General features: G+C 45.6%; 1 protein-coding gene across 4 annotated transcripts in view; it reads left to right on the top strand.

Moving 5' to 3' along the window:
• The first annotated feature begins 903 nt into the window (after positions 1-903).
• The window catches only part of LOC311135013 (glycogen phosphorylase, brain form), a 30,577-nt gene continuing 3,643 nt past the window's right edge, over positions 904-27,837 (top strand). For all 4 annotated transcript variants that reach the window (XM_084168847.1, XM_084168848.1, XM_084168850.1 and 1 more), the window contains exons 1-14: positions 904-1,302; positions 5,205-5,306; positions 12,769-12,847; positions 12,976-13,079; positions 13,173-13,304; positions 13,533-13,644; positions 18,211-18,293; positions 20,680-20,823; positions 21,008-21,100; positions 26,270-26,416; positions 26,754-26,917; positions 27,125-27,239; positions 27,483-27,584; positions 27,674-27,821. In XM_084168847.1, the coding sequence (XP_084024973.1) occupies positions 1,060-1,302; positions 5,205-5,306; positions 12,769-12,847; positions 12,976-13,079; positions 13,173-13,304; positions 13,533-13,644; positions 18,211-18,293; positions 20,680-20,823; positions 21,008-21,100; positions 26,270-26,416; positions 26,754-26,917; positions 27,125-27,239; positions 27,483-27,584; positions 27,674-27,821 (1,768 nt within the window). In that variant the 5' untranslated portion in view covers positions 904-1,059. The remainder of the gene's footprint in view (positions 1,303-5,204; positions 5,307-12,768; positions 12,848-12,975; positions 13,080-13,172; positions 13,305-13,532; positions 13,645-18,210; positions 18,294-20,679; positions 20,824-21,007; positions 21,101-26,269; positions 26,417-26,753; positions 26,918-27,124; positions 27,240-27,482; positions 27,585-27,673; positions 27,822-27,837) is intronic.

Raw genomic sequence — 27,837 nt, 5'->3', positions numbered from 1 at the left:
CTAGCTTGCCGTAGAAACTGCGAATTAGCATAACCTAAAATATGACATTATCATCGCAGAGTGCATTTTCAGACATAAACACCTGAAAGATATGAAATATGTACTAACATATCAACAAGGACGCTCACTGGCCTTGGCTAACACAATGAAAGCTAACTGGTGGGAAAACACAAGGATGGCTGGAACTTTCCCTCACTTGACTTCTCTCGAGCTGATCATCTTCTCTGAGCTGGAGATCGCCCAGCATGCTCTGCTCCACTTCACCGGTGGGCGGCGCTACAGCTCTGATATGATTAAGTACAAATCCTTCACAGCTTTTTGTACAGCACCACTAACTCACTCAGCAACAGCCTGCCTCACTGCCTGACAGTCAGCAGCAGGTCACAGTGAAATATATATTTTTAAAGAGAAATGCCATAGCGGCTGCAGTGCAACTTAAAAATAGCCCAAAAACCCACAACCCGCGACCAATACATTTTCACCCGCGACATCGTTTTCGTAGTAGCCCAATTTGGTTCAGGAAAACCGCGAACATGGCAACACTGTTGCGATCTGGCAGTCAATTGTACTAGCTGGTTGGACGCGGCACTGCTGCAGGCAGACTGCTTCTCCTATCGCGGCGGTGAAAGCCGAACGGCCAATGGCGTGTGGCGTGGGTCTTGCTGGTTGGGAGCTTCCGCGAAACAATGCTGAATATCTCGCTTCGCTGCGGGACGTCCCAAGGATTCCGTTGAGACTTTTCCATTGCAGAATATTGGGAGGTTGCCATCTGCACGCAATAATGTGCAACTGCAGCCCGCAATTCGGGGCGTTCCTGCATGTGGCGTTCCTGCCTCCCCCCCTCCCATTGGTTCCTCACTCCCCTCCCATCTCTTTATACTGTCAGAATAACCTCGTCCAGTCAGAATTAAGGGGGTCTCTCGAGGATGTATGTTGTCGTCCCTTGTCTTCTAGGAACGAACTCTCTGCCACCTCCAAGGTCTGTCAGGGGTGGATTTTCTTACTCACTTCTAATCAATTCAAACCTTGCACAAGTCCGGATAGCGTTTATTAGAAGCTATGAGCACCCCACTGAGTGAACATGAAAAGAGAAAACAGATCAGCGTGCGTGGCATTGCAGGACTGGGCGATGTAGCAGAAATCAAGAAAAGCTTCAACAGGCATCTTCACTTCACTCTTGTCAAAGATCGCAATGTAGCCACCCCTCGGGATTACTACTTTGCCCTGGCTCACACAGTCAGGGACCACCTCGTTGGGAGATGGATCCGCACTCAACAATATTATTATGAAAAAGATCCAAAGGTAAAGGGGGAAAACATCTCCTTGAAATTATACAGGAATTGGTACGGGGTTTCATTTTTAATTTGTTGCACATGCAATAAATGTATAGAATTGCATGGTCCCAATTTGAAATTGCAGTGATTATTTGTAGGCAAGTTTCTATTTTATTATCCCCAGATAGCCTGTCTGTGGAAAAGGGGTCCGTGTATCACGGACTAAGAGGCTACACAATTTACTGCAATGACAGTTGTTTCCATAGACTGTATGACAAATGTTTCCACTTCCTATTGGTAATTTAACACACCAGTGACTCTCTACTTTCAGGCATTAGGCTACCAATAGCGTACCTACTCCAATATGCTGTACAGTATCCTATATCTTTAAGACAAGACTACAGAGGAAGTGTTTTTATCAGGATCTAAGTTTTCAGCTGGTAATAGTGAAAGAGCCATGGGCCAGTCAGCATTTTGTTTGTATCTTCATTTTTTAGTTAAATTGTTTATGACTATTTTTCAAAACTTTGCCAGAGGTTGTCCATGTTTCTCATGGCCATACCCTTTTTACACATGTCCCAGTATGAACATGCCAGGTATTGCATAAGGGCAATTCCATTATAAAGGAAATATGCTGAGACTCAGATGTTTCACTTTAAAATGTATACCAAACAAAAACCATTTATTTCAAAGTTTAACAAACCATACAACTCTATGCACAAGGACTACTTTTAACAATTTCCACAGAAAATTTAACAAAAACACATTTACAGGAAGAACTGTGCAGCTACAATGTTTGGTATAGGGTGGCAGATAGCTTAGCGGTTAAGAGTGTTGGACTAGTAACTGAAAGGTCGCTGGTTCTAATCCCCGAGCCAACTAGGTAAAACATCTGTTGATGTGCCCTTGAGCAAGGACTTATCCCTAATTGTGCCTGTAAGTCACTCTGGATAAGTGTCTGCTAGCAGGCAGGTAACAGAATAAAACTGAGGGAGATTTTACCCTAATTCTGTTACCAAACCTTTCCAGTAAATGTTTTTATTTATTTACTGTGTCAACTGTTCATTGTGCATAGAGTTTTTTGGTTTGTTAAACTTTTAAATCGGTGGTTTTTGTTTGACATACATTTTAAGGTGAAAAATCAGTAACATAACAAGCATCACAGAGTAGTGGGCCAGAAAATGTATACACTTCTCTACATTCACTTCTCAACAGGCTAAACATTGTCTGAATCCACAGTCTTCCTTTTTACTTGGAAAGGGAATTATCTGAATTTAGAGTGCACTGCATTGCTTGCTCAATCAGTAAAGAGCAGCTGCAGTTGTTACTGGGGACAAAGCATTGGGCTCCAGCCAAACCTAGAGATCCCAGCAGCTCAGTCATACTGTAATGTCCTCTCTACCAAAGGATTCTACTGCATGAAGGAAGTAATGCAAGACCTTCATTTAAGGGTGATAGCTCTGTATGAATAACAGAAAAACCTGTTGCCGTTTAACCTTGTATTGTTAAGAGCTAAATTCCAGCATATAGAGTTGAAGTCAGAAGTTTACATACACTTAGGTTGGAGTCATTAAAACTTATTTTTCAACCACTCCACACATTTATTTTTAACAGACTATAGTTTTGGCAAGTCGGTTAGGACATCTACTTTGTGCATGACACAAGTCATTTTTCCAACAGTTGTTTACAGACAGATTATTTCACTTATAATTCACTGTATCACAATTCCAGTGGGTCAGAAGTTTACATACACTAAGTTGACTGTGCCTTTAAAAAGCTTGGAAAATTCCAGAAAATGATGTCATGGCTTTAGACGCTTCTGATAGGCTAATTGACATAATTTGAGTCAATTGGAGGTGTACCTGTGGATGTATTTCAAGGCCTACCTTCAAACTCAGTGCCTCTTTGCTTGACATCATGGGAAAATCAAAAGTTGTAGACCTCCACAAGTCTGGTTCATCGTTGGGAGCAATTTCCAAACGCCTGAAGGTACCACATTCATCTGTACAAACAATAGTACGCAAGTATAAACACCATGGGACCATGCAGCCATCATACCGCTCAGGAAGGAGACACGTTCTGTCTCCTAGAGATGAACGTACTTTGGTGCGAAAAGTGCAAATCAATCCCAGAACAACAACAAATGACCTTGTGAAGATGCTGGAGGAAACAGGTACAAAAGTATCTATAGCCACAGTAAAACGAGTCCTATTTCAACATAACCTGAAAGGCCGCTCAGCAAGGAAGAAGCCACTGCTCCAAAACCGCCATAAAAAAGCCAGACTACGGTTTGCAACTGCACATGGGGACAAAGATCATACTTTTTGGAGAAATGTCCTCTGGTCTGATGAAACAAAAATAGAACTGTTTGGCCATAATGACTATCGTTATGTTTGGAGGAAAAAGGGGGTTGCTTGCAAGCAGAAGAACACCATCCCAACCGTGAAGCACGGGGGTGGCAGCATCATGCTGTGGGGGTGCTTTGCTGCAAGAGGGACTGGTGCACTTCACAAAATAGATGGCATCATGAGGAAGGAAAATTATGTGGATATATTGAAGCAACATCTCAAGACATCAGTCAGGAAGTTAAAGCTTGGTCGCAAATTAGTCTTCCAAATGGACAAGCATACTTCCAAAGTTGTGGCAAAATGGCTTAAGGACAGCAAAGTCAAGGTATTGGAGTGGACATCACAAAGCCCTGACCTCAATCCTATAGAACATTTGTGGGCAGAACTGAAAAGGCGTGTGCGAGCAATGAGGACTACAAACCTGACTCAGTTACACCAGCTCTGTCAGGAGGAATGGGCCAAAATTCACCCAACCTATTGTGGGAAGCTTGTGGAAGGCTACCCAAAACTTTTGACCCAAGTTAAACAATTTAAAGGCAATGCTACCAAATACTAATTGAGTGTATGTACATTTCTGACCCACTGGGAATGTGATGAAAGAAATAAAAGATGAAATAAAATTCTCTCTGCTATTGTTATGACATTTCACATTCTTAAAATAAAGTGGTGATCCTAACTGACCTAAGACAGGGAATATATACTAGGATTAAATGTCAGGAATTGTGAAAAACTGAGTTTAAATGTATTTGGCTAAGGTGTATGTAAACTTCCGACTTCAACTGTATACTCATTCCATCCATTGTGTGAAACTAAACAGTCCTTAATCCGAGTTATGCTGCGTTCAAAACAAATGGGAACTCGGAAATCTCATACTTCCGACATCAGTGCTTTCAAGACAATTGGGAACTCAGGGAGGAAAAATAGTTTTGAACAGTGATCGAAAAATAGTTTTGAACAGTGATCCTACTCGGAATTCCAAGTCGGAAACTCTATCTTTGTAGAGCTCCAACTTTCCGACCTGAAGATCACTGACGTCATGATTTGACCAAGTTTTTTTTCTCCAGAGTTCCCAGTTGTCTTGAAAGCACCATTAACACATTTTTTTCCTCCATCTTCCTCCTGATCTGGCAACATCAAGCTGGCACTTGCATTGGCACAACTTTGCATTGGTTCTGATTCTGAACAGTGCTAATGAGCTGCTGGTATTACTTCCTCTCTGGGAATTCCATGGGTGGTGGTGGAGGACTGAGGGGGAATAGTCGGAGCGGTAAATATTGTGAGCTGCATTAGGCTACAAGTGACAGAGTGCTGAGCAGAGGTTCTGCAGTTCTGTGTGCTGGTGATTTATAATGTCATGCTCACCCAACTTTGGCCAAGTCTTTAGCACAGATTCTTCAGCTTCCGATGATCTCAAGTTGAGTAGCACCACTGAATGATAGGTCACAAATCAGTATTGCCACGTTTTGCCACAGTGTTTCAGAGTCATTGCGCCTACAGTATATTTGTGCTAATCTGTATCTTTGGCTGTCTACATGCATACAGTATGTCTGAAATGCTAAAAACCCATCCATGTCATCTTCAGAGGATCCACTATCTATCATTGGAGTTTTACATGGGCCGGACCCTTCAGAACACCATGATCAACCTGGGCCTGCAGAATGCCTGTGATGAAGCCATCTACCAGGTAAAACCATACATCTGCACTACCTGTGTCTTAAAATTTTATTTTTATTTTATTTTATTTAACCTTTATTTAACCAGGTAAGCCAGTTGAGAACAAGTTCTCATATACAACTGCGACCTGGCCAATATAAAGCAAAGCAGTGCAATAAAAACAACAACACAGAGTTACATATGGGGTAAACAAAACATAAAGTCAAAAATACAACAGAAAATATATATACAGTGTGTGCGAATGTAGTAAATTATGGTGATAAGGCAATAAATAGGCCATAGTGCAAAATAGTTACAATTTAGTATTAACACTGGAATGATAGATGTGCAAAATATGATGTGCAAATAGAGATACTGGGGTGCAAATTAGCAAAATAAGTAACAATATGGGGATGAGGTAGTTGGATGGGCTAATTTCAGAATGGCTGTGTGCAGGTGCAGTGTACTTTTTCACCTGTACTTCCAGCCATAAAATCAGGATGAAAATTGGGGCTCAATGTCAAAAATGCTGAAGTGTATGCAGCGGTGAAGTCAGGCGCAGGACACAGAAGATCAGTAACGACTGCTTTACTTTCCAAAAAATATGCACAAAACAAAACCTCCAAAACACAAGAGGAGGATAATACGCGGAGTGCGTAATAAACAGGATGATCAATGCCAACCATACATACAGGACACGCGGACAATAACACACAAAGGCAAACATAAAACAAGGGAACTTATATGTAACATAATCAATACAGAATACGAAACAGGTGTACCAACTAGACATTACAAAACAAACATCGAAAACATCGAGCGGTAGTAGCTAGTACTCCGGGGACGACGAACGCCGAAGCCTGCCCGAGCAAGGAGGAGGAGCCGCGCGCCGACCCCGGCCTCGGCAACGGCCAGGAGGACGCGGAGCAGGGCGCGTGGGATGACTCCGGTGGAACTCCGTCAGGAGGGAGGGATCTAAAATGTCCCTCCTAGGCACCCAGCACCGTTCCTCCGGACCGTACCCCTCCCACTCCACGAGATACTGCAGACCCCCCATCCGACGTCTCGAATCCACGATGGACCGGACTGAGTACGCCGGAGCCCCCTCGATGTCCAGTGGGGGCGGAGGAGTCTCCCGTATCTCATTGTCCTGGAGTGGACCAGCTACCACCGGCCTGAGGAGAGACACATGGAACGAGGGGTTAATGTGATAATCATTAGGCAGTTGTAACCTGTAACATACCTCGTTCAATCTCCTCAGGACTTTAAATGGCCCCACAAACCGCCGACCCAGCTTCCGGCAGGGCAGGCGAAGGGGCAGGTTTCGAGTTGAGAGCCAGACTCGATCTCCAGGTGCGTACACTGGACCCTCACTGCGGTGGAGATCGGCGCTCGCCTTCTGCCTACGGATAGCCCGCTGCAGATGTACATGTGCAGCGTTCCATGTCTCCTCCGAGCGCCGAAACCACTCATCCACCGCAGGAGCCTCGATCTGGCTCTGATGCCATGGTGCCAGAACCGGCTGATACCCCAACACACACTGGAAAGGGGTCAGATTCGTAGAGGAATGGCGAAGGGAGTTCTGGGCAATCTCTGCCCAGGGGATATACCCCGACCACTCCTCCTGCCGGTCCTGGCAATCTCAGAAACCTACCCACATCCTGGTTCACTCTCTCCACCTGCCCACCTGCCCATTACTCTCTGGGATAACCGAGACCCCGAAGCGTTCCATGAACGCCCTCCAGACTATAGAGGTGAATTGGGGACCCCGATCAGACACTATATCCTCGGGTACCCCGTAGTGCCGGAAGACGTGGGTAAACAAAGCCTCAGCAGTCTGTAGGGCAGTAGGGAGACCCGGCATTGGGATGAGACGACAGGCCTTAGAGAACTGATCCACAACGACCAGAATAGTGGTATTCCCCTGGGAGGGGGGAAGGTCCGTGACAAAGTCTACCGATAGGTGAGACCACGGCCGTTGTGGAACGGGTAGGGGTTGTAACTTCCCCATGGGCAGGTGTCTAGGCGCCTTACACTGAGCGCACACCGAGCAGGAGGAGACATAAACCCTCACGTCTTTAGCCAATGTTGGCCACCAGTACTTTTCACTAAGGCAGTGCACTGTCCGGCCAATACCAGGATGTCCAGAGGAGGGTGACATATGAGCCCAATAAATGAGACGATCACGAATCTCGAGCGGAACGTACGTCCGCCCCACTGGACACTCTGGAGGAGTAGGGTCGGTACGTAACGCCCGCTCGATTTCCGCATCGACCTCCCACACCACCGGTGCCACCAGACAAGACTCCGGCAGTATGGGAGTGGGCTCAATGGACCTCTCCTCTGTGTCATATCGCCGGGACAGGGCGTCTGCCTTAACGTTCTGGGACCCTGGGATGTAAGTGAGCTTAAAAACAAACCGGGCCAGAAACATGGCCCACCTAGCCTGACGAGGGTTCAGTCTCCTAGCTGCCCGGATGTACTCCAGGTTCCGATGGTCAGTCAGAATGAGAAAAGGGTGTTGAGCCCCCTCAAGCCAATGCCTCCACACCTTTAGGGCTTGAACCACGGTTAGCAGCTCCCTGTCCCCCACGTCATAATTACGTTCCACCGGGCTGAGCTTCTTAGAGTAAAAAGCGCAGGGCCGGAGTTTAGGAGGCGTGCCTGAGCGTTGAGACATTACAGCCCCAATACCGGCCTCTGACGCGTCCACCTCCACCTGGAACGCTAAAGCGGGGTCCGGATGCGCCAGCACCGGAGCCGAGGTGAACAGGTCCTTCAGTTGTCCAAACGCCCTGTCCGCCTCAGCCAACCACTGCAAACGCACCGGGCCCCCCTTCAGCAGGGAGGTGGTGGGAGCTGCTACCTGTCCAAAACCCCGGATAAACCTCCGGTAGTAATTGGCAAAACCCAAAAACCGCTGCACCTCCTTAACCGTGGTTGGAGTCTGCCAATTACGCACGGCTGAAACGCGGTCAATCTCCATCTCCACCCCTGACGCGGACAACCGATGGCCAAGGAAGGAGATGGACTCCTGGAAAAACAGACATTTCTCTGCCTTGACATACAAGTCATGCTCCAACAGCCTACCCAACACTCGACGCACCAGGGCTACATGCTCGGCTCGTGTAGAAGAGTACACTAGAATGTCGTCAACATACACCACTACACCCTGCCCATGCAAATCCCGGAAGATCTCGTCCACAAAGGATTGGAAGACTGAAGGAGCATTCATTAACCCGTATGGCATGACGAGATACTCATAGTGACCCGAGGTGGTACTAAATGCTGTCTTCCATTCATCTCCCTCCCTAATGCGCACCAAGTTGTAGGCGCTCCTGAGATCCAGTTTTGTGAAGAAACGCGCTCCGTGTAATGATTCCGTCATACTCGCAATCAGAGGGAGAGGATAACTGTATTTAACAGTGATCTGATGGAGACTACGGTAATCAATACACGGGCGCAACCCTCCATCCTTCTTCTTCACAAAAAAGAAACTCGAGGACGCAGGAGAAGTGGAGGGCCGTATGTATCCCTGTCTCAGAGACTCGGCTATGTATGTCTCCATAGCCGCCGTCTCCTCTTGAGACAGAGGATACACATGACTACGCGGAAGTGCAGCACCTGCCTGGAGGTCTATCGCACAATCCCCCTGTCTATGAGGTGGCAATCGCGTCGCCCTCGTCTTGCTGAACACGAGTGCCAAATCATCATACTAGGAGGAATGTGCAGTGCGGGCACTTGGTTCGGACTTTCCACCGTGGTCGCCCCTACGGAAACACCTAGACACCGCCCGACACACTGGTCAGACCACTCCTTGAGAGCCCTCTGTTGCCACGAAATGGTGGGGTCATGGGAGATTAACCAAGGAAGTCCCAGCACCACGGGATACACAAGAGAGTCGATCAGATACAACTTAATGATCTCCTCATGACCCCCCTGCGTCTTCATCTTTAGTGGCTCTGTGACCTCCCTAATCAACCCAGATCCCAACGGACGGCTATCTAGGGCATGAATAGGAAAGGGAACATCTACTGGTAGGAGGGGAATCCCTAACTTAACACAAAAATTACGATCAATAAAATTCCCAGCTGCGCCTGAATCGACTAGCGCCTTATGCTGGGAATGAGATGCAACCTGGGGAAATACTACTGGTATACACAGGTGAACAACAGAGAGCTCTGGGTGAGTTGGGCGCCTACTCATCTGGAATGACTCCCCAGTGCGTGACCTGTTGCCTCGATCCCCTGGAGGCCCTCCCCAGCACCGAACCGCAGTGTGTCCTCTACGGCCACAGTTGGTGCAGAGGACGGCCTCCCTCCGGATCTCTCTCCTCCTCTCTCTAGCGCCAGCACCCCCGAGCTCCATAGGGCTCGGCTCGGAGGTGCTGGGGGATGGAATGGACGGCCCCAACTCCGGACGTCCGCGGGTAGCCAGCAGGGTATCCAGACGGATCGACATGTCCACCAACTGATCGAAGTTTAGATTGGTGTCCCTGCAGGCCAACTCTCGTCGAACGTCCTCTCGCAGGCTGCACCGATAGTGGTCGATGAGGGCCCTCTCATTCCACCCCGCATCCGCCGCTAGAGTCTGGAAGTCCAGGGCGAACTCTTGTGCGCTCCTCTTCCCCTGTCGGAGGTGGAACAGACGCTCCCCCTGAAGCGGCGGGAGAACTCCGCGTAGCTGATGGTGGCGGCATCTATTCCCCTCCATTCGGCATTGGCCCACTCCAACGCCTTGCCGGATAGACAGGAGATGAGGACGGAAACGCTCTCGTATCCCGAGGGCGCCGGGTGTATGGTTGCCAGGTAGAGTTGCACTTGAAGTAGGAACCCCTGACACCCGGCTGCGGTGCCATCATATGCCCTCGGGAGCGAGAGCCGAATCCCACTGGACTCCGGAGATGGTACGATGGGGCTGGCCGATGGTGGTGGTAATGTAGGAGGAGGTGTGGGCAAGCCTCCTCTTTCCCATCGGCGCAGGGTGTCCATCACGTCTTGCATGGTGGAGCCGAGTCTATGGATCATGGCGTCCTGGCTGCTGACCCGATCCTCCAGTGACTCGGTCACCGCCGCTGCTCCTGCTGACTCCATGGGGGTGTGTTATTCTGTCAAAAATGCTGAAGTGTATGCAGCGGTGAAGTCAGGCGCAGGACACAGAAGATCAGTAACGACTGCTTTACTTTCCAAAAAATACGCACAAAACAAAACCTCCAAAACACAAGAGGAGGATAATACGCAGGGTGCGTAATAAACAGGATGATCAATGCCAACCATACATACAGGACACGTGGACAATAACACACAAAGGCAAACATAAAACAAGGGAACTTATATGTAACATAATCAATACATAATACGAAACAGGTGTACCAACTAGACATTACAAAACAAACATCGAAAACATAGAGCGGTAGTAGCTAGTACTCCGGGGACGACGAACGCCGAAGCCTGCCCGAGCAAGGAGGAGGAGCAGCCTCGGCGGCATCCGTGACACTCAAACTCCCCACGTATCCAGAATCAGACCTGACTTTATGTCTGCTTGGTTTTTGTGGTGGGCTTATGTCTCTCCCAGGTACAATGCTTTCATCACCAATACCTCCTGTACTGAAGCTCACTGTGTTCTGGCAGGGAGTGGTGCCATATTACCATTCATCCAATACATGTTTTATAAGGCCTCCCTTTGTGTTAGCTTACAATGGGGGATTTAATGCCAGTAGCTGTAAACCTATTTCCTTTGATGAAGGTACCCGTCCTAGCGATGTGTTAGAGACTCTTTATCAGTACAGGGCGACTGTTTATAGGAGGCTAACATGCCTCTCATGGTCTCTCATTGTTATCTTTCCACTAATATCCTTAGACAAACAACCCCTCAGTTCTGGACCTGCAGTATGATCTGTAGCCTAAAGCAACATGTATATAATGCATCTATGAAGCTTTGAACAAACCTGTTTCAAAATTGGACAGCACACTCTTTGTTTGCACTAAGTGAAGATAGAATCACAGCCTACAAGAGTGATGTCTGTTGGCCATGTTGCGTAGACGAGTAGGCCTAGATTGAGAGAGTCAACAGCAGCCAGTTCTCACTCAGCAACCATGACTAAGGGAAATGTATATTTATTTTGTTTCCCCATTGTTCTTCATGAGAACACAATCTACCAGGAACTTTATGTAGCAAGTGTATGATTAGAAAGATAAAACACACACGCACCCTCTCACGCTCCAACTAACTCACAAGTTGGCTTGGCTACATACTACTTAAATCAAATCAAATTTTATTTGTCACATGCGCCGAATACAACATGTGTAGACCTTACCATGAAAGGCTTACTTACAAGCCCTTAACCAACAACGCAGTTCAAGAAATAGAGTTCAGAAAATATTTACTAAATAAACTAAAGTGAAAAAATTAAAAGTAACACAATAAAATTACATAACAATAACGAGGCTATATACAGGGGGTACCGGTACCGAGTCAATGTGCGGGGATACAGGTTAGTTGAGATAGTTTGTACATGTAGGTTGGGGTAAAGTGACTATGCATAGATAATAAACAGAGAGTAGCGGGGGGGAGTCAATGTAAATAGTCCGGGTGGCCATTTTATTAATTGTTCAGCAGTCTTATAGCTTGGGGGTAGAAGCTGTTAAGGAGCCTTTTGGACCTAGACTTGGCGCTCCGGTACCACTTGCCGTGCGGTAGCAGAGAGAACAGTCTATGACTTGGGTGACTGGAGTGACATCGCCTAGTATATAGGTCCTGGATGGCAGGAAGCTTGGCCCCAGTGATGTATTGGGCTGCACGCACTACCCTCTGTAGTGCCTTATGGTCAGATGCCGAGCAGTTGCCATACCAGGCAGTGATGCAACCAGTCAGGATGCTCTCGATGGAGCAGTTGTATAACATTTTGAGGATCTGGGGACCCATGCCAAATCTTTTCAGTCTCCTGAAGGGGAAAAGGTGTTGTCGTGCCCTCTTCACAACTGTCTTGGTGTGTTTGACCATGATAGTTTGTTGGTGATATGGACACCAAGGAACTTGAAACTCTCGACCCGCTCCACTACAGCCCCGTCGATGTGAATGGGGGTGTGTTCGGCCCTCCTTTTCCTGTAGTCCACGATCAGCTCCTTTGTCTTGCTCACGTTGAGGGAGAGGTTGTTGTCCTGGCACCACACTGCCAGGTCTTTGACCTCGTCCCTATAGGCTGTCTCATCGTTGTCGGTGATCAGGCCTACCACTGTTGTGTCGTCAGCAAACATAATGATGGTGTTGGGAGTCGTGCTTGGCCACGCAGTCGTGGGTGAACAGGGAGTACATGAATTTGCTTAATCAAATTCAAACCTTAAAAATAGTAGGCCTATATGAAGGAGGATTCGCTTTGCTTTTAGCTTCTACAACACACACAAGGGTTACTCAAGTTCATGTCAAACTCTCTATTGGCACCTGATGCTTTACTGTATAGGTGATGTTTCTAACAATTTCTCTCTGTTGACCAGCTGGGCTTGGACATAGAGGAGCTGGAGGAGATAGAGGAGGATGCTGGGTTGGGGAACGGGGGACTGGGCCGCCTTGCAGGTAAGGCATCAAACACTCTTTGCCTTGTGACATTCTAACATTATCTGTGTAAGCTCAAACATCTCACCCAGTGCAGACAAATGAGCATACCATAAGAAATGGACGTTTCCTATATTCCTCCATTTCAGCTTGTTTCTTGGACTCCATGGCCTCTTTAGGCCTGGCAGCCTATGGCTATGGCATCCGGTATGAGTTTGGCATCTTTAACCAGAAGATCACGAATGGCTGGCAGGTAATGCAGCATGATATTATTTTCTGGTCACATTTAGAGGTTGTTATAATGCATCCATACTTTGATTTGAATACCGCTATTTTTCCTTCTCAGGTGGAGGAGGCTGATGATTGGCTGCGGTATGGGAACCCGTGGGAGAAGGCTCGTCCAGAGTACATGCTCCCTGTGCACTTCTATGGCCGAGTGGAACACACAGGGAAGGGAGTAAAGTGGATGGACACCCAGGTGAGTACGCACGCACGCACGCACGCACGCACGCACGCACGCACGCACGCACGCACGCACACACACACACACACACACACACACACACACACACACACACACACACACACACACACACACACACACACACACACACACACACACACACAAACCCTTGAGTCAATGTTGTTTTCTCTTCTTTCTGTTTCCCATCTTCTTTCTCCTAATACTTTTAGTTTTGTTCCCTAGGTTGTCCTAGCCATGCCTTATGATACTCCTGTGCCTGGATTCAAGAACAACACAGTTAACACCATGAGGCTGTGGTCTGCTAAAGCACCCAAAGACTTCAACCTGCAGGAATGTACGTCTCCATGGCCATTTTGATCATAGATCTGTTTACTGTGGGCTATTGGCTGTTGACTGTATAGCCTGTTTTACAGTTTTTTCCAACTGCTTACACACGTTTTCAAAACTATGTCGCCTTTTTTCAAATCTCGACACACAATTCCCAAAACTGCACACACAAAATGCCTCACATCTCCTTCAAAATGTAACACTTCATTCAAAATGCCATAAACACATGTCAGAATGAAGCATTTGCATCAAATGGCAAACACTACTTTCATAATAGTAAATTTTTGGATATACCATGTAAACACTGTTGTTCTAAATCTAAAGCTCTTTGGTCTTTCATAGGCTTATATATACATTTCAATACAATGTTCTACAGTGAAAGTAATCTGCTGAGAGGGGTAACAAGTACACTGTAAACACCAATGCAATGTAGAAACAGAAAATATTTAATAGGCCAAACATTACTGTTGTATACAGTAGCATACAACAAAACCATAAACATATGTAAACCAAAAGTATATTCTTTAGAATACAGTAAAGAACACAATTGTGTGTGGGGGGTCCCGGGGGTGCAGTCCAGGAAATGGTAGGGGGGGCAGTCACCAGTGCTAAGCTACGCTTCATCTCTTCTCCGGGCTGGGTCTGGCCACAATACTTCGTCCACATCACAAGATACGTTTTCTCTTGCCAAACATCGAGGGAAGTATCTCCTAGCATGGCGTATCCAACCTTGGACAGAGGCAACCTCTATGTCCCCACATGCGTCCTCCATTGCCTGGAGAAGCGGCACGCGGGTATAGGGTTGGCAATCATACACTTTCCAGCGCCAGGCTGAGAAGAATTCCTCTATGGGATTTAGAAAAGGTGAATATGGGGGTAGGTACAAAACTACAAATTGTGGATGGGTGGCAAACCAGTTTTGGACCAGAACAGCCCGGTGAAAACTAACATTGTCCCATATAACCACAAATCTAGCAGGCTCCTGATATGGATCAGGGACAAGAATTGTGTAAATTGCATCCAGAAAAGTGAGGATATGGCCGGTGTTGTACGGACCCAGTGTGGCATTGTGATGGAGGACCCCGTTTTGAGTGATGGCAGCACACATTGTTATATTACCCCCACGCTGTCCAGGGACGTTGGTAATTGCCCTCTGTCCTATTACATTTATTCCGTGGCGCCTGGTTTTGGTGAGGTTGAAGCCAAGCTCATCCACATAAATAAATGTACATGGGCATCCATCTCCAATACTCTCTGTAACAGACAAAAGGATATACAGATGAGTAAATATGGTATGTCTGAAGTACTGGAAGTAGTGTTGCATACATAGCTCTACTTAGTCATGTCGCAGATTCTTGACTCTGTCAGAGTTTCTCTCAAATGGCACCTTGTAAAGTTGTTTCATCGTCACTTGGTGCCATTGGAGGATGCGTTGTATGGTCGACAGGCTTACAGCATTGATGTTGTTAAATATGGTGTCATTATTCAAGATATGCTCTCTTATCTCTCAAATCCTAATTGCATTGTTGGCCAAAACCATATTTATAATTGCAGTCTCTTGTACATCTGTAAACAAGCGTCCTCATCCTCCATGATGTCTTTGCCTTTCCACTCTGTACAGAATTCAAACACAGTATATGTTCAGCATAGGAACTGTAAACAATGTACACAAAAATGTATTACAGCATGATAACCAACCTCATTCATTCAATGCAGTGCAGTAAATGGATGGCTTAGAGTTACAAATGTTTATGCAATACTATGCAGTCATACGTATTTTACAGTACATTACTGTAATGCTAAAATAGTAATTAGATAGTTGCATACCTGTTCTCATTTCTGAAGGTTCGAATTATGGACGCCACTGTAAATCGACTCAAGTTGGGCTGGACTCTCAGTCCAGCCTCTCTCATGGTCAAACCGTGGTTGATCACATGATCAACAAGTGTTGCCCTAATCTCATCAGAGATGGCTCTCCTTCCTTCTCTTCTTTGCCCTCCTCCTCTTCCTCGTCCTCTTCCTCTTCCTCCTACTCCTCCTCTTCCAACTATTCGTCTTTGAATTTGTCCTCGTTGTTGTCCCCTGCCTCTCCCTCCTACTCCTCTTGCTCTCTGTCCATTGTTGGCATCCATTGTTCAAAACAGTCCTATACTACAGTAAAGCAGTGATTGGTTAGTGATCAGTTAATCAATTAATGTTTGAACATGTGAGGAGAGTGTGTTTGACCTGGTGAATAAGTGTAGCATTTTGATTGGTTGTGTTTGGAAAAGGAAAGCAAGTCACTTCCTGTTAGATTTTTGTGTTTTAGGTAGAGAATTGTGTGTAGTGTTTAGAAAAAAGTGTTTTATGCAATTGACAACTGAGTCAAAGGCTGAGAAATAGCTTATGGTTTTGGAGATTTAGTGTGTAGTTTTGCACTTTGAGTGAGAGGTTTAAAAAATCATGTGACATGAAAAGATTTTGTGTGTGAGCAGTTGGAATAAACTGTAACAGTCAGTAGGGAGTGGTAACACTACTCAATAGTATTTTGTAAGCTGTAATTTGGCAGTAGCAAGTTGACTGAAAAGGCAAGAGGAGACTTGACTTCCAGGATCCGGTCATGGTAAAAGTTTTAATACAGCCCTTACGAAAAAAGATTGCAGTATAACTGCAGTTAGAATGCAATATTTTACATTTATTTTTTAGTCATTTAGCAGACGCTCTTATCCAGAGCGACTTACAGTTAGTGAGTGCATACATTTTCATACTGGTCCCCCGTGGGAATCGAACCCACAACCCTGGCATTGCAAGCGCCATGCTCTACCAGCTGAGCTACACGGGACTATATAACTGCAGTATGCTGCAAATACTGCATCCAAAATAACACAGTTTGTTTTACTGCAGTAATTCTGCTGTATAACTGCAGTTCAACTGCAGTACACTGCAGTTATCTGCAATTACTGCGTCCAAAATACCACAGTCGACTGCAGTAACTGCACTTTTACTGCAGTTAAAAAACTGCAATCTTTATTTGTAAGGGAGAGCTTTGAGGTACAAGTGGTAATGTAAAAATGCAAAACGCCTGATGATAAAAAGGCAAGTGGCTAAAAAAGCCAAGGCCAATAGCATGGCGGTAGAGAATGGCTAAAAGGCATGGCACAAAAGGCACATTCTCAAGATTCTGAATCACATACACTACCGTTCAAAGGTTTGGAGTCACTTAGAAAGGTCCTTGTTTTCTAAAGAAAAGCACTTTTTTTGTCCATTAAAATAACATCAAATTGATCAGAAATACAGTGTAGACATTGTTCATGTTGTAAATGGCTATTGTAGCTGGAAACGGCTGATCATTTTAAAAGGCTAATTGATCATTAGAAAACACTTTTGCAATTATGTTAGCACAGCTGGAAACTGTTGTGCTGATTAAAGAAGCAATAAAACTGGCCTTCTTGAGACTAGTTGAGTATCAGGAGCATCAGCAATTGTGGGTTCGATTACAGGCTCAAAATGGCTAGAAACAAATAACTTTCTTCTGAAACTCGTCAGGCTATTCTTGTTCTGAGAAATGAAGGCTATTCCATGCGAGAAATTCCCAAGAAACTGAAGATCTCGTACAACGCTGTGTACTACTCCCTTCACAGAACAGCGCAAACTGGCTCTAACCAGAATAGAAAGAGGACTGGGAGGCCCCGGTGCACAACTGAGCAAGAGGACAAATACATTAGAGTGTCTAGTTTGAGAAACAGGCGCCTCACAGGTCCTCAACTGGCAGCTTCATTAAATAGTACCCGCAAAACACTCAACGTCAACAGTGAAGAGGCGACTCCGGGATGCTGACCTTTTAGGCAGAGTTGCAAAGAAAAAGCCATATCTCAGACTGCCCATCTTAATCTTTTATTTTTATTGGCCAGTCTGAGAAATGGCTTTTTCTTTGCAACTCTGCCTAGAAGGTGGAGGTTAGGGTGCTTTCTATGCTGACGCTGTCCACAAACTCTCCACTGTTGCGCAGAAAGTCCTTAATGAAGTTGGCCATGCTCAGAGTAAATAAATTCAACACTGGATCCCATTTCAAATGCTGTGACATTACGTCACACTAAGATGGGGTGCCATACTCCTGGTGAGGTGAGTGTGGTCTTCCAAGCTTTTTTAGATTTGGTTGAGTTAATGTTTACCGTGCAAGCAAGTGTAGCCTTGGGCTCATGTAAGCAATAAGTGGTTACAGCAAGGGACAAATATACAGGTCCTCCTTTCTTTTTTATTTCTTTTTGATGACAAATATACAGGTTTACTGTTTGTAGAGGGGCCATTTTACACCTCTCTAGTGACCACTTAGATGTCCGTTTGAATGAAGCATTAGATTTAACTTTTCTTTCCAACCACTACTCAATTGCAATAGGGTTAGTTAAAAAACATTTTTCAAAGTGCTGTTTACATCCAGGATGCTGTTTATACGGTGTGCCTATACTGCTCAGCCACATAAGGACCCACAACAAGCAAGCAACCTAAAGCCTGTGAAGAAGAGATCATCCCCTATCTGGAGTGATTGCTGATGTGATACTGTATAATCAAAATGTTCCCTTTCTCTCTTGTACAGTCAATGTTGGCGACTACATTGAAGCTGTGTTGGACCGCAATCTGGCTGAGAACATTTCACGAGTCCTCTATCCCAACGACAATGTGAGTATCTATGTAACCCTTTTTGAGTAGAGATGTCATTCTGCAAGTGCTCAAAGTGAAAGTGACAAGTGATAGTGTGAGAGAGAAAGATATTAACAAGGCCACATGGGGGTGGTGCATTCTCTACAGCCATGACCTAATAAGGTCATCAGGGATGTGTTGTGGTGGTGGTGTGCCTCAGTGCATCGTTCAGCACAATCTCCTCAGTGCTGCAGACTCAGATATGTAACATGAAGCAGATCAGCTGTTCAAGTTGGGATTAGGAAACAGCAAGGTTGCTCAACATGCACTGAAAATGGTATTACTCAAGATAATAATCATAATTTATTAAACTTTTATGGAGCTTTTCATTACAGACAGAATCTCAAACCGCTAGTTAAGCAAAATAAACAAGTAGGCCTAATTTAAAATGAAATAGAGGCTACAGCGGTAGCTAGATCAGCTAGTTAAATTAAAGTCTGAGTGCTTCTTGAAGCCTCCAGCAGATGGACAGCCGTGGTCATGAGAGGATCGGGAAGCTCATAGCTAGATGGTCAGCGGAGGTGGTGGTCAGGTCACCATGTCCAAGGGCAGGCAGGCAGCTTGATGTCATCAGGGCGTCTCTGCCGTCTGTCTGCAGCTTTGTAATGGGACTCTGTGATTAATTTTGTGATCACCTGGCCCGCCACAAGGAGTCGCTAGAGTGCAATGACCAAGTAAAGCCCTACCGGCCAAATCCTCCCCTAACCCAGACGACGCTGGGCCAAATGTGCACCGTCCTATGGGACTCCCGGGCCACGGCCAGTTGTGGCACAGCCCGGGAATGAACCCGGGTCTGTAGTAACGCCTCTAACACTGCGATGCAGTGCCTTAGACCGCTGCGCCACTCGGGAGGCCATATGTACAGAATTTATACAAGCTCTCTGACTAGGCTGCCACTAGGTGCCATGGCAACTATATAACTGAAGATTTTTTAAATACAAATTAATTACAAATTCAAAGCTGAAATGTCTTGAGTCAATAAGTATTCAACCCCTTTGTTATGGCAAGCCTAAATAAGTTCAGGAGTACAAATGTGCTTAACAATTCACTCTGTGTGCAATAATAGTTTTTACCATGTTTTCTTTTATGACTACCTCATCTCTGTACCACACACAATTATCTGTAAGACCCCTTAGTTGAGCGGTGAATTTCAAACACAGATTCAACCATAAAGACCAGGGACGTTTTCCAATGCCTCGCAAAGAAGGGCACCTATTGGTAGATGGGTAAAACAAAGAAAAGCAGACATTTAATATCCCTTTCAGCATGGTGAAGATATTAATTACACTTTGGATGGTGTATCAATACACCCAGTCACTACAAAGATACAGGCGTCCTTCTTAACTCAGTTGCCGGAGAGGAAGGAAACCGCTCAGGGATTTCACCATGAGGCCAATGGTGACTTTGAAACAATTACAGAGTTTAATGGCTGTGATAGGAAATAACTGACGATGGATCAACAACATTGTAGTTACGCCACAATACTAAACTCATTGACAGAGTGAAAAGAAGGAAGCCTGTACAGTATAAACATATTCCAAAACATGCATCCTGTTTGCAACAAGGCACTAAAGGAAAACTGCAAAGAAATTGGCAAAGAAATTAACTTTGTCTCCTGAATACAAAGCGTTATGTTTGGGGCAAATCCAACACAACACATCACTGAGTACCACTATTCATATTTTCAACCATGGTGTTGGCTGCATTATGTTATGGGTATGCTTGTCATCGGCAAGGACTAGGGATTTTTTTATAATAATAATAAATGGAATAGAGCTAAGCACAGGCAAAATCCAAGAGGAAAACCTGGTCCAGTCTGCTTTCCAACAGACACTGGGAGACAAGTTCACCTTTCAGCAGGACAATAACCTAAAACACAAGGCCCAATATACACTGGAGTTACTTACTAAGACGACAATGAATGTTCCTGAGTGGCCTAGTTACAGTTTTGACTTAATATCGGCTTGAAAATCTATGGCAAGATTTTCACTTTGTCATTATGGGTTATTGTGTGTAGATGGGTGAGATATTTATATTTTATTTAATCCATTTTGAATTCAGGCTGTAACACAACAAAATGTGGAATAAGTCAAGTGGTATGAAAACTTTCTGAAGGCACTGTATGTCCTTATGCAGAGGTATGTCCTTATGCCTGCCCAGTTTATCCCCGGATAAATAAAAGCAGCATTTGGTGAAAGTGGGATGCACCCGTGCCTCTCATACCCCTGCTGAATATGACATGGTAGTGTGAGAAATTGTTAGACGCTAAACTGATGCTAGGGACATACCACATGAGGTCAACTTGCCCTTGAGTGATTGCTTTGAGAATAGCCTCTGTCTAAAGCGTGTGTGTGTGTGTGTTCAGTTCTTCGAGGGCAAGGAGTTGCGTCTGAAGCAGGAGTATTTTGTGGTGGCCGCCACACTGCAGGACATCATCCGCCGTTTCAAGTCCTCCAAGTTTGGCTGCAGAGACCCCGTCAGAACCTCCTTCGAGACCTTCCCAGAGAAGGTACTGTATTTTACTATATCCAATGTGAGCAGTCAATGGGTTTTTCAAAGACCCAACACTATAGCTGTTCCTTAAATTTTCTCATAGAGAAAAACCTTTAATATTACACATTTTATAATTAGTGCAACCATTAAACCATGGCCATGACTGACACACTCTCTCTCCTCTCTCCACCCACTGGTAGGTGGCTATCCAGCTGAATGACACCCACCCTGCCTTGGCCATCCCTGAGCTGATGAGGATCCTAGTGGATGTGGAAAAGTTGGATTGGGACAAGGTAACATATTCTCCCAGGCTGGGCCCTCACTATGACAATAACACACTGTACTTTGTAAATAATAGGACTGCTTGGGTGTGGGACTGGGTCCCATGTGAACTCTGGTTGAACTGGAAACCAGAGCTGTTATTGGGCTGCATTGTTTGAGGAGGGTGGCTCTCCTCTGCCAAGTCGTCGTGAAGTGGTAACTGATCCAGCATCTTGAGCTTGGGTGGAGCCTGGGTATTGGGCAAATAAAATCAAAGTGTATTGGTTGTGTACACAGATTTGCAGATGTTATCGCAGGTACATAAAAATGCTTATGTTTTTAGCACCAGCAGTGCAGTAATATCTTGCAATACAATAACAATACACACATAATCCATCCCCAGAAATTACTAAATTACTGTATATGTATACGGTGCATTCAGAAATTATTCTCTCTTTTTTGCAATACATGATTCCATATATGTTACTTCATAGTTTTGATGTCTTCACTATTATTCTACAATGTAGAAAATAGTAAAAATAAATAAAAACCCTTTAATGAGTAGGTGTGTCCAAACTTTTGACTGGTACTGTATGTAAACATTACTAAAGTGACAAGCGTTCAATGACATAGGGAAGCAGTCTCTAAGGTTCAGGGCAGGGTACTTGGCGGAGGCCGGCTAGGGATGACTGTTTAATAGTCAGATGGCCTGGAGATCGAAGCTGTTTTTCAGTCTTTCGGTCCCAGCTTTAATGCACCTGTACTGTCTCCGCCTTCTAGATGGTATACGGGGTGAACAGGCCATGGCTCGCGTGTCTGATCTTCTTGGCCTTCCTGTGACACTGGGTGCTGTAGATGTCCTGGAGGGCAGGCATTGTGTCCTTGGTGATGCGTTGGGCTGACAGCACCACCCTCTCTGGTTGCGGCAGTGCAGTTGCCGTATCAGGCTGACAGAATCCTCTCGAATATGCATCTGTAGAAGTTGGTGAGGGTCTTACTGGCCATGCCGAATTTCTTCAGCCACCTGAGGTTGAAGAGGTGGAGTTGCGCCTTCTTCACCACGCTGTAGTGTGGAGGGACCATTTCAGGTCCACAGTGATGTGCACGCTGAGAAACTTGAAACTTTTGACCCTCTCCACTGCGGCCCCGTCAATGTGGATGGGGGCATGCTCTCTCTGCTGTCTCCTGTAGTCCACGATCAACGTTGAGGGAGAGGTTATCTTCCTGGCACCACTCCGCCAGGGCTCTCACCTCCTCCCTGTAGGCCAGTGGTCACCAACCAGCTGATCATGATCGACTGGTCGATCTTCAAGGCATTCATAGTCGATCACCAAACATTTCTGTAGGAAAACCAACGAATAAAGGCTTGCACTCCTTTTTTTATATTGTTCGTGTTGCGCTGTTGGCAGTAGGTGCACTTGATTCAGAAGCCCTTTGCATCGGGTAAGCAAAGTGTTCCTATTTTGAACATTTAATTTGTCTGAAAAGATCAACTCCGCCTGCCCGGCAGACCGGGAGATCTGTGGCTAAATCAAGTTGCCTACTGTGCTGGCCAATCGGATAGCTCAAATCGCAGTTCCTACAGCTTCCACGTTTGATAGTAGCCTATGTGAGATTTCATAACTTTTAAGACCATGACCAGAGAGAGACTGTCAATGAATACAGCAAGAGGTGGTGTGCAGATCAATTTGCGGTGTGTCTCGAGTTTCGCCATCAGGTGGAAGACTGTGTCCCCTGTCTCTGGTCAGTCTCACCGGAGGAAAGGAAGGAGAGAGCAGGGACCGAGAGAGGCGGCCCTCTGCTGCTTTCTCCCTCCCTCCACTGAGAATAATGCTGTGTTCAAAACAATTGGGAACTCGGAACTCGGAAATCTCTGACTTCAGTGCGTTCAAGACAACTGGCAACCCGGGGAAAAAACGAGATCCGACTGGGAAGAATCGTTTCGAATGGTCATCCAACTTGGAATTCCAAGTCGAGCTCTGACTTTCCAACCTGAAGATCACTGACATCATGATTTTTTCCCCCTAGTTCCCAGTTGTCTTGAAGGCACCATGACCATCAGATGCAGGTACCATAAGTCCAGTTAAAATAAAAAAAGCTAATTATTTCAATTTATGGTCAGCTGTGCCTCGCAAATGCTACACCATTCTGATCTATTTTGTTATAAAAGCTAATGTTTTGAAATATAATATGGCCTGAGAAGAACAATATTGTCTGCCAGGCATATAGCCAATATGCTGTGATAATGTAGGCTATTAGGCCTACTGCACAAACCTCATTCCTACAGAACTGTTTTTATTAGGTTAATGTAAACATTTTTAAGTCATGCAAAAAAAAAAAATCTGAGCGGTAGATCTCAGCTTGCTTTTTTTACAGCGAAAGTGATCTTGACTCAGAAAAGGTTGGTGACCACTGCTGTAGGCTTTGTTGGTAATCAGGCCTAGCACTGTTGTGTCATCAACAAACTTGATGATTGAGTTGGAGACGTGCGTAGCCACACAGTCATGGGTGAACAGGGAGTACAGGAGGGGGATGAGCACGAACCCCTGTGGGGCCCCAGTGTTGAGGATCAGTGTGGCGGAGGTGTTGTTGCCTACCTTAACCACCTAGGGTCGGCCTGTCAGGAAGTCTAGGACCCAGTTGCACAGGGAAGGGTTCAGACCCAGGGCCCTGAGCTTAGTGATGAGCTTGAAGGGCACCATGGTGTTGAAGGCTGAGCTGTAGTCGATGAACAGCATTCTCACATAGGTATTCAGTGTGATGGCGATTGCGTCGTCCGTGGATCTGTTGGGGCGGTAGGCAAATTGTAGTGGGTCTAGGGTAGGGTGATATGATCCTTAACTAGCCTCTCAAAGCACTTCATGATGACCGAAGTGAGTGCTACATGGCGATCGTCATTTAGTTTAGTTACCTTCACTTTCTTGGGTACAGGAACAATGGTGGACATCTTGAAGCAAGTGAGGATAACAGACTAGGATAGGGAGAGATTGAATATGTCCGTGATACACTCCAGCCAGCTGGTCTGCATGCTCTGAGGATGCGGCTTGGGATGCTGTCTGGGCTGGCAGCCTTACATTTACATTTTAGTCATTAAGCAGGCGCTCTTATCCAGAGCGACTTACAGGAGCAATTATGGTCAAGTGCCTTGCTCAAGGGCACATCAACAGATTTTTCACGTAGTTGGCTCGGGGATTTCGAATCAGCGACCTTTCGATTACTGGCCCAACGCTACCTGCTGCCTTGCGAGAGGTTAACACACTTGAATGTCTTACGTCAACCATGGAGATCGGGAGTCCTCGTGAGGACTGTGTACAGTAGGAACAACATCCTCTATGCACTTCCTGATGAACCCAGTCACAGTCAGTGTATACGTCGATACTATTCCCAGAGGCGACCCGGAACATTTTCCAGTCCGCGTGATCAGTCTTGAAGCATAGATTCCGATTGGTCAGACCAATTTTGAACAGTCTGTACCACGGGTGCTTCCTGTTCAAATTTCTCCCTATAGCCGGGGAGGAGCAGGATGGAGGCGTGATCTGATTTGCTTTATTAAAGTCCCCAGCTACAATAAGTGCGGCCTCAGGATATGCGGTTTCCAGTTTGCACAAAGTCTAGTGTAGTTTCTTGAGAGCCGCTGCGGTGTCAGCTTGGGGGAGAATATACACGGCAGTGACAATAACCAAAGAAAATTATCTCGGGAGGTAATGCGGTCGGCATTTGATGGTGAGGTATTCCAGATCGGGAGAACAAAAGGACTTGAGTTCCTGTTCGTTGCCACAATCACACCAGGAGTTGTTGATCATGACTTGAGCTCTGCTACCCAACCCGAGCCCGACGGCCCACAACATTATACATTGGGTTAGGGCCGGGTAGCGTCTGTTTTTTTCAGCAATAACTAGGGTACGGGCAGGGCTTGGGTATCACTCAATTGATCACTAGCATTTTGAAGCTGAGCCATTTGGCAGAAGTGCTTAAACCTCATCAAATATAAAACAGGAAAGATTATTTAACAGAAAATAATGTTACTTGAGTTTTGTCTGAGTTTAGAGTGACGAAAAGTAGCTAACAGCTAACTTCTCTCTGTCTCATCATTGAGCATATCGTCCCAAGTGGAGCCATTGCTATGGATACTCAGAGACCCAGAGCTGCCATGAGCAGAGTGCATGCAGAGCGAGTGACAGAAAAAGAGGAGCAGCTAATAGATTTACTAATGGAGGAAGTTATTTTTGATTTCGGGTTTCAGGCAGGGCCTTAAATTTGTCAGAAGCAATCGGGCCTGGGTAGGGTAGGGCATGAACATCGCGTGCATGGGTAGGGCTCTGGCTTAAAATGAATGCCCGTGCAGGGCTCTAATCATGAGACATACCCCTCCACCTTTGTTTTTTCCGGAGAGTTCTTTCATCCTGTCAGCGCAATGAATGGAGAACCCCACTGGCTGTATGGATGGAGACAATATATCCGGAGAGAGACATGATTCTGTAAAATCGAGTAAGTTACAGTCCCTTATGTCTCTCTGAAAGGAGATCCTCGTCCTGAGCTCGTCTACTTTATCGTCCAGGGACTGAACGATAGCGCGTAATATACTCGGAAGCGGTGGATAGTTTGCCCGCCGCCTGAGCCTGACTAGAACCCCACCTCTCATCCCTCTCTTCCGGCATCAACGTTGTTGTAGCATTCAGGATGAATGGGGCTGCCTCTGGAAGTCCAAACAAAGGATCCAGGTCAGGGAAGTCGAATTTCTGGTGAGTGACCACCGAACTAATGCCCAAAAGTTATTTTCGGCTATAGGAAATAATACTAGAAACGTTCTGAGACAATAAGGTAATAAATAGCACTGAAAAAAGCAAAATATGGCAAAGTTGTCTAGGAGCTAGAAAAAAGGTGACCGTGTCTGTCAGCGCAATCAATGCTTCCCTCCTCAAGGAAAAATTCCTTCTACTTGATGAAATAATACAGTTGGCTAGGAATCATATTGATTGATATACATTTACTATATTCTACAGTACATCCATTTCCCATTGAACCTGTACATGTACAGTATTACACTTGTTATTTATCCTATCAAATCAACACAATAAAATGGTTTATCTTAAATGTGATTATTAGCTGTGATTCTGATGCACTTCTATTGCATAAAGACTTTGATGACCGGTGATGCCTGTGCCTCACCTCTCCTCACTCCGTGTTCCCGCATGTTCCAGGCGTGGGAGTTGACGTGTCAGACCTGTGCCTACACCAACCACACTGTCCTGCCTGAGGCCCTGGAGCGCTGGCCCGTCAACCTGTTCGAAAAACTACTGCCTCGCCACCTGCAGATCATCTATGAGATCAACCACCTCCACCTTCAAGTAAGCCCTCTGTGTTCACTCACAGTCTGTGGAAAAGGCGGCTGAATTCTGATGCTCTGAAATGAGACATATTATCATTCATCTCGACTTTGTACATGTTTTTGATACTGGGTGCTCAAACTAGCTTATCCAGTATGTATTGAGTGTTTGGATCTTTTTCTATGCTCTCAAGGATTTCCCCCACTTTTTGAGTGCTGTCTTGTTCCTTTCCACAGATCTGAGATCAGTGTCACTTTACCTTACTAGTAATATCCACTACACACTATGCAAGTTGGGACTGTATGAATGTCTACTTTGTGAATGTAGACTTATGAATTGATTATCTGTGCCCTCTCAGAGGATCGCTGCCATGTTTCCAGGGGACAATGACCGTCTGAGGAGGATGTCCCTAATTGAGGAGGGGGACTCCAAGAGGATCAACATGGCCCACCTCTGTGTGGTGGGCTCCCACGCTGTCAACGGGGTTGCTCGGATCCACTCTGAAATCATCAAGAATACTGTGTGAGTGTTGCACCTGAATATACCTTTGATTATTAAATATGTCAAACCAAAATAAGTGGTGATAGTGGCTGCTTTGCATAAAACAGTTTACAGACAAACCTGTAGAAAGTTTTGTTAGCTTTCCAGCTATGTTGACATTCCTGTTGCATTTAACAACAGCTACTGACTGTGCAACACTGAACTTGTTGTATGCCTCTCCGTCCTCAGTTTCAAGGACTTCTATGAGGTGGAGCCGGAGAAGTTCCAGAACAAGACCAATGGGATCACTCCTCGGCGCTGGCTGCTTCTGTGTAACCCAGGCCTGGCAAACATCATCGCTGAGGTAACAGTGTTTTTAGAGCGTTTCTCTGCTTATGGTGCTGCTGGGGAATAAATATCATTGTGGGTTAATACTCCTGCACACCCAATTAACTCATGTCTACCCTTTATTGTTTTGACCCTTTGGTCAGTATGTCCTTTTTCAAGATCACGAAATTCTCTGCACAATCGGTGTCAACATACTCTAATTCCATTACATGACTATTTATGCGGCTAAGACGTTTCATGCTTTTTGTTTACATTGTAGAAAATTGGAGACGATTTCTTGACGGACCTCTTCCAGCTGAGGAAACTACTGGACTTCATTGATGATGATTATTTTATTCGGGACATCGCCAATGTGAAACAGGTAGCTACTCATTCAGGTCAACATTCTTAAAATCGATATTTTGCAAAGTATATCTCTACCTTTAAACCCCTCACTGTGTGTTATTACAGGAGAACAAGCAGAAGTTTGCAGCCTACCTGGAGAAGGAGTACGAAGTGAATATCAACCCTGAGTCCATCTTTGACATCCAGGTGAAGAGAATCCATGAGTACAAGAGACAACTGCTCAACGTCCTCCACATCATCACCTTCTACAACCGTAAGAGCTCCTTCAG

Source organism: Coregonus lavaretus (assembly GCF_964263955.1).
Source record: "Coregonus lavaretus genome assembly, chromosome: 1".
Taxonomy (NCBI): Eukaryota; Metazoa; Chordata; class Actinopteri; order Salmoniformes; family Salmonidae; genus Coregonus; species Coregonus lavaretus.
This window is presented reverse-complemented; position numbering and strand designations above follow the sequence as displayed.